This window comes from Petaurus breviceps, unplaced genomic scaffold (assembly GCF_028583685.1).
Source record: "Petaurus breviceps papuanus isolate PSGF00001 unplaced genomic scaffold, PetGlider_PUasm1.0 355, whole genome shotgun sequence".
NCBI classification, from domain to species: domain Eukaryota; kingdom Metazoa; phylum Chordata; class Mammalia; order Diprotodontia; family Petauridae; genus Petaurus; species Petaurus breviceps.
This window is the reverse complement of record NW_027186289.1, coordinates 2,980,944-2,987,885: the sequence shown is the minus strand read 5'-3', so window position 1 is coordinate 2,987,885 and position 6,942 is coordinate 2,980,944. Positions and strand designations below refer to the sequence as shown.

At 40.0% G+C, this 6,942-nt stretch overlaps 1 protein-coding gene across 1 annotated transcript; it reads left to right on the top strand.

The window, feature by feature from the left end:
- Positions 1 to 1,215: 1,215 nt before the first annotated feature.
- On the top strand, positions 1,216 to 2,265 carry LOC138168169 (vomeronasal type-1 receptor 1-like). The gene has a single exon (XM_069097214.1). The coding sequence runs from the start codon at positions 1,216 to 1,218 to the stop codon at positions 2,137 to 2,139; it is 924 nt and encodes a 307-aa protein (XP_068953315.1). The 3' UTR covers positions 2,140 to 2,265.
- Positions 2,266 to 6,942: the final 4,677 nt, after the last annotated feature.

Genomic DNA, 6,942 nt, shown 5'->3' with positions numbered 1-6,942 from the left:
AAGATAGAAGAAAACTCTGACTGAAAAAATTAAGACAATGTGACCTAGGGATGGGAGACCTTGGTACTTTGTATCCCTTAAGGAGGATTGGTCCTCAAGGATGATAGAGTTAAGGACTTAGTAAATGATATCTTTTGTTTAAGAATATGTGGCCACTTCATTATAAGTTATGATGTTGTATCATTATGAATACTATACTTCGGTTTCTGTGAATGTTTGGCTTTAGTTTACTGCTGAATAAATAGAGAGTTCACCATGCTATGTGATCAGAACCTTAGAGCTATTCACAGCAGCAGTTCTCGAGAACTGCTTGGGCTTGGCTTGACAATAGGTGATGCTGTGTTCAGATTACTGGGTTTGGAGTCAGGGAGACCTCAGTTCAAATCTGTCAGATCCTTATTAGCTGTGTGATGCTGGACAACTCTTTTAACCTCTGTCTGCCTCAGTTTCCTCCTCTGTAAAAAGTAATACTAGGTCCCAGGGTTGTTATGATGATCAAATGAGATAATATTTGAAAGGCATTTAGTACAGAGTGTGGTACAAAGTAGGTGGTTAGTAAATGCTTATGCCCTCCCTCCAAAGACGAAATATACCAACCTTTGAGGAAAGAGTCCACGCATTACATCAGTGACTGAGAAGAGGTCTATTGAAGGAGATAGGGAATGTGATTTTTCAAGACTCTTTAGATGTCCAACCTCCTGGCAGGTAATGAAGCGTCCTATGAGATCCAAGAAGCCTGTTTTACAGCAGACGGTAGGCAACCACAGGGTATACTGGGTAAGTCTGGAGAAGAAGTAGGAGGTGACAGCTGAAGTGGTCTGAGCCAGGAATGGTCCCCAGGGCACTAGAGAAGGGCAGGGTTGTAGACAATAGCCCTGTTGGCCAGACATAATGCAGAATACACTGGAAGACTCAAGGGTGAAGACAGGGTCCAGTGGCCTGCATCCGGGCCTGCCTTGGGGAACCGAGTGAAGTCTCCATAAGCAAGATGCCAGAGGTATATATGAGTAACAGGTCTGACAAAGACACATGGCTGAACTGTGGAAATTGTGAGTTTTGGAGGTTGTCGGTCGGGAAAATACCTTTCCTTTTCATTTGGGCCAGACAGATCTATTTATATGGTAAAGTGACCATGTTAGGGTGATTTCAAAAAAGTCATAAACATTCAGTTTCCATACAGGTACATAAAGTTATCCATACCATGGCACGAAGACCATGAATCCAAATGGCATCATCCTGAGTATTGTTTTCTGCTCTCAGACTGTCGTCGGGGTTCTGGGGAACTCCTTCCTTGCTTGTCTCTTCTTCTTTATGTACTTCATTGGACATAAACTGAGGCCCATTGACACAATTCATGCCCAGCTGGCTTGCTTCAATCTCCTGTTGCTTCTCTCCAAAGGCATCCCTCAGACAATGGCAGTTTGGGGTTTAAAGAATTTCTTGGATGACAATGGATGTACGCTTGTTTTCTATTTTCAGAAAGTGTCTCGAGGTCTGTCCCTCAGTATCACCTGCCTCCTGAGTGGCTTTCAAGCCATCACCATCAGTCCCAGCAGCTCCAGGTGGGCAGAGGTTAAAGCCAGAGCGCCAAAGTACATTGTGCCCACCTCTTCCTTCTGCTGCATCACCCATTTACTGCTCAACATCATTGTTTTTGTGAAGGTCAATGGCACACAGAGCTCCAGAAATAGATCAGAATTACATGATTATGGATTCTGTTCTGGTTTAGAAGCCACCAAAATTGGTGATGCCCTTTTTGGTGCTGTGGTCTTGCTCCGTGATGCTGTGTTTGTAGGCCTCATGGTCTTTGCCAGTGGTTACATGATATTGCTTCTGCATAGACACCACAAGATAAACCAGTACCTCTATGTGAATAGCCTTTCCTCAATGACCTCCCCTAAGGCCAGGGCCACCCAGTCTATCCTGCTGCTGGTAAGCACCTTTGTCTGCTTTTACTCACTCAATTCCACTTTTATTTCATTCATGTATTTCAGAAAGCCAAGAATCTGGTTAATACAGTGCTCAGGCTTCCTTAGTGTCTGTTTCCCTACTTTTAGTCCATTTGTGCTGATTAGCAGTGACTCTCAACTTCTCAGATATTGTTATGGTCTTTGGAGAAAGAAAGTCCCCCATCTTTAGTCATTCTTTGTACCCCTAGTACTTAGCACAGAACCTGACCGATCATCCATACTTAATAAAGGGAAGTTGACTGTCAGCCCTTCCTCACTCAAATCCAAATCAACTGCACGTCATGTCATCATCTCCCTGACATGACGGTCCTCTTGGGAATCTCACTTTATTGGCAACTACTGGACCTCATAATAAAAAGAAAATGCTCAGAACTTGATGCCTCAGCTTCTCTTCATTGAAGTTGTTCATCATGATAATTGGAGACCCCACATGGGATTCCAATGAGGGTCTCCAGTTCCCGGGACTTCCTCTCAGAAGAAGTCCTCTTGGAGGACTATGCTGGAGGCTGAACTCTCCCACAGACCTCAAGCTAAACTTCCTCCAAGCAAAGTGAGCCCCCACTATGCCAGGGAAGATTTTATTCCCTTGTCAGGATCCTCATGCCAAGACCACTCCTCTTCTTTTACTCCCCCTTTTTACTATTAAGACACACCGTGTCTTCCAGAGCAAAGACCCAGCAAGCAGGCTGTGCCCTAAGCTTGGCATAACCACAGTCCTTTGCAGCTCACACTCTGGATGAACAAAGCCACAGAAAAAGCCCAGAATTGTTTCACGCCAGGACCATGTGGCCTCTGAGCTGGGACAAGCACTGCAGGACCTGTGTTCTGGTCATGAAGCCCTGCTATGAATCACACTTGTCTCACTGTTGCTGTCCCTCCTCATTGTCACAGATACAGCTCATGTAGCCACTAGTATATATATATAGAGAGAGATTTTCCTGCACTAAAGCAGGACATCTACTAGAGGGAGCCCCAGCACATGTGCTTAGTTTCCTTCCTTCAACAGAATAAAGAGAACTTTTTGCTTCTGACCACTGTTAGCTCTGGTTTCATTTTGTTTTTATTTTATTTTATTTTTAAGAGTTAACTGTGGTTGTAATAACACATGTACACTGGCTGACCTTGATGCCCTGTTTGCCCTCATTGAAGGCATCTGACAATATGGCTGAAAACATCAAGCCAAAAAGCATGGGAGCAAGCACACAGCCTTGGTTCACTCCCTTGGTGACTGGGAAAACTCAAGAGAGTCATCCATTATTCAGAAACTGTGCAAGCATGCACCAAAAATAGAAAGGGAAAATTAGAGTAAAACTCCTGTGAGTTTAAATAAGCCTGCAAGTCAGAACTTAAAAATCAGTATATCTGATAGCCATGATTGGGGAATTACAGAGTGAGATTAGTTCTCTGCTTGCCTCACACATACAGCAAGACTTCCACTTTTTGATCACCTTCCAAAAGTTTCCAAAGCCATTTATATTTCTTCATCTCTGAATATGAAGTTTTTGGAGGACACTGTAGAATTGATTTTAACTTTAGTGTTACAAATTCTTTGAAAGGTATACTTAAAAACTGCAGTTACAGGGAATGACAAATTTATTACAGGATGAAAATGGGATTCTTTTTTTATTAAGAGGCAAAACAGGAAAATTTTAGACCACTTTCAGTTTTCTGTCCAAAAGAATAAAAGAAAATGAAATTGAAATTGATTTACCCTTCTGTTGCTGAGTGCTTTTAACCAACAACCTGGAGATGTAAACTGGCCACTCCATTGGGATGCCCAGTTTGAAGGTGAAGCCCAAAATTCTGCCAGAGGGAGAAAAGCTTGTTTGAAATTCAGGAAAAGTAAGTAAAATTTAACATTTTTCTGTGAGGACTATAATGAGTTTGAAAAAAACCGAGAGAAATATATATTAATTGTTCATGGGTGGGCAGAGCAATATAATAAAAATGCCAATTCTACCTAACCTAATCTACTTATTTGATGCCATCCCAATTAAATTAACAAAAAAGTATTTTACTGAGCTAGGAAAAAAAATTTAAAAATTCATGTGGAATGACAAAAGGTCAAGAATATCAAAGGAATTAATGAAAAAATGTAAAGGAAGGAGGTTTAGCAGTATCAGAACTGAAACTATTCTAAAGCAGTAATTACCAAAACTATCTGGTACTGGCTAAAAATAGGAGGGTAGATCAATGGAATAGAGTAGACATACAATTTACAGCAGAAAATCAGCCTAACAACCTTGAACAACCTTGTACTTGACAAGAGTAAAGACTTAAACTTTTAAGATGAGAATCCATTATTAGGGAAAAATTATGAAAACTGAAAAATAGTTTGGCAGGACTAGGTAGAGACCAGTATCTTACACAATTAACTAAGATAAGGTCAAAATGGATACATGATCTAGATATAAAAGGACATGTCATAAGTAAATTAGAAGAACATAGAACATATTAGCTGTCAGACTTACGACTGAGAAAAGAATGTATGACAAGAAATGGAGAGCAGAGTGCAATATAAAATAGATAATTTTGATTACATTAAAAAGATTTTGTACAAATAAAATCAATGTAGCCAAGATGAAAAAGAAAGCACAAAATTGGAGGAAAATTTTTATAGACAGTTTCTTGGATAAAGGCCTCATATCTCAAACATATAGGGAACTTTATCAAATTTATGAGAATGAGGCATCCTTCAATTTATAAATCATCAATGGATATAAACAGGTAGTTTTATGATGAAGAAATCAATGCTATCTGAAAAAATACTCTAAATTATTATTGATTGGGAAAATGCAAGTTAAAACAACTTTAAGGTAACATCTCACACCTGTCAGATTGGCTAAAATGGGAGAAGGGAAAAATGACAAATGTTGCAGGAGGCAGAGCAATTGGGACACCATTTTGGAGAACAATCTGGAATTATGCCCAAAGATTCATAAAACTGCATATACACTTTGACCCAGCAATACCACTAAGGTGATGAGGGGGAAAGGAAGAGTGTCTATATGTTTTAAAATTTTTATATTGCCCATAAACTGGTGAATGACTAAAGAAGTTGTAGTATATGTTTGTGATGGAATACTATTGTACTCCAAGAAATGATGAGCAGGTTGATTTTAGAAAAACATGGTAAGATGTGCTTGTGTAATGGTACTGGGGATTTGAAGACCTTCCCTGTCCCTTTTATTGGCTAGTAAACAGGCACTTAGCACCTTGTTTCAAGTTCACAATTGTATCAAGTGCTAAGATCCAGAACTTGTGAGTCCCACAGTGGGAGGAAGGTGCTGATGTAACAGGAAGGGAAGGAACAGAGAGGAGCTAATGCCATATATAAAGAAAAGCCCAAGCTAGAGAGCCAGTATTGCTGAGGGAGAGCTGCCAGGATCCTGGGAACTTCTTAGAATTGCTGAGAGACAGAGAGATGCTAGGATCCTGAGAACTTCTGAGAACTGCTATGAACTGAGAACAGAACTGAGAAGAACTGAGAAATGAGAAGAGAGGAGAACTGGGAGAAAGTATGGTTGTGGTGCTGGTACTTTGTCTGTCTGTTGAGATGCTGCTTTGTCAGATTTGTCTGCTGATAGAGGATGTTGCTGTTGTTACAGAAGCCCTGGTACCTTGCTGCTGGTTCAGAAGCCCTGAAAGAGGATTTTCTTGTTGTATGTTTACAGAAATCCTGGAGGAGGGTCTTACTGATGTTTTCAGAGGTCTTGGGATGATAATGATGACGTGTGTTGACTTCTCAGACCTTGTTATTGGTTCTATGTTAATTTCACAGACAGAAAGTGAATTGATGAGGATGCTGGCAATGTTTATGAATGTTATTATGGCTTTGTTAAGCTTTGTCTTCCCAGGAACAGAAACTGTGAAGGACTTGAGGTGGACTAGACACTATGAGCTTCAATGGAAAAGGAACTGCACAATTTGCTGGACAAAAAACTGAGAGCTGTCTGCCTTTGATCTCAGATGACAATTGAGTAGATTTAGGCAGGAGCTGGGACCATGGAAGAGGAACCATGGAAGCTGAGAGCCTGCCTTGAGTCAAGATGAAAAGACCTCTCCTGGGGCTTTAATGCAAACTAAGAAGATCATGATTTCCTGTGGCCTAAGGGTGGAGAACTCTGTGCTCTGTATCCTGTACCTTTTCAGGATGACTGAATTAATAATGATTGGAAACTAATCTCCAATTAAGAAGTAAGAACACTTTTTGACTGAGAGATTAAGACAATGTGACCTAGGGGTAGAGAAGTTTGACCGTTGCACTTTGTGTCCATTAAGGAGACAAGGCTCCTTAAGGATGATTGAATTGAGGACTTACTAAATAACTGAGTTACTAAATGATTAAGTTACTAAATGAATGTATCTTTGGTTTAAAACCATGTGACCACTTTGGTGAAAACTGTGTAGCCATTTTAGTGATAAGTTGTTATGACATAATATTGTGGATGCTGTACTTTGATTTCTGTGAATTTTTTGTCTTCGTTTTTTTACTGAATAAATAGTTCCCTATACTGTGTAATGAGAACCTTGAAGCTGTTTACAGCAGCAGTCCTCTGGAAAGCTCCTCGTGGTTGGCTTCGCAGCATGAAATAATGAAGCATGAAATGAACAGCGCCAAGAGAACAATAAGAATAATACTGTTCTAGGAATGACTGTAAACAACTGAGCTATTCTAATCACTATAAATATTCAAATCAGCTCCAAAGGACTCATGAAGAAAGGTGCCGTCCACCTCCAGAGAAAGAAATAATAAATAAAAGGATACATAGTTTATGTGTGTGTGTGTGCGTGCACGCATGTGCCAAATGGTGGCCTTTGCTAGTACATGGTTGGAAAGGAGGGAGGGAGACAGTTCAGAACTCAAAATGTAGCAAGAAATTAATTTAATTTAATTTTAAAAAGAAAACAGAAGAAATGGACTTTGTTTTTGAGTGATTTGGAAGGAAATAGAGAAAAAATTTAAATACTT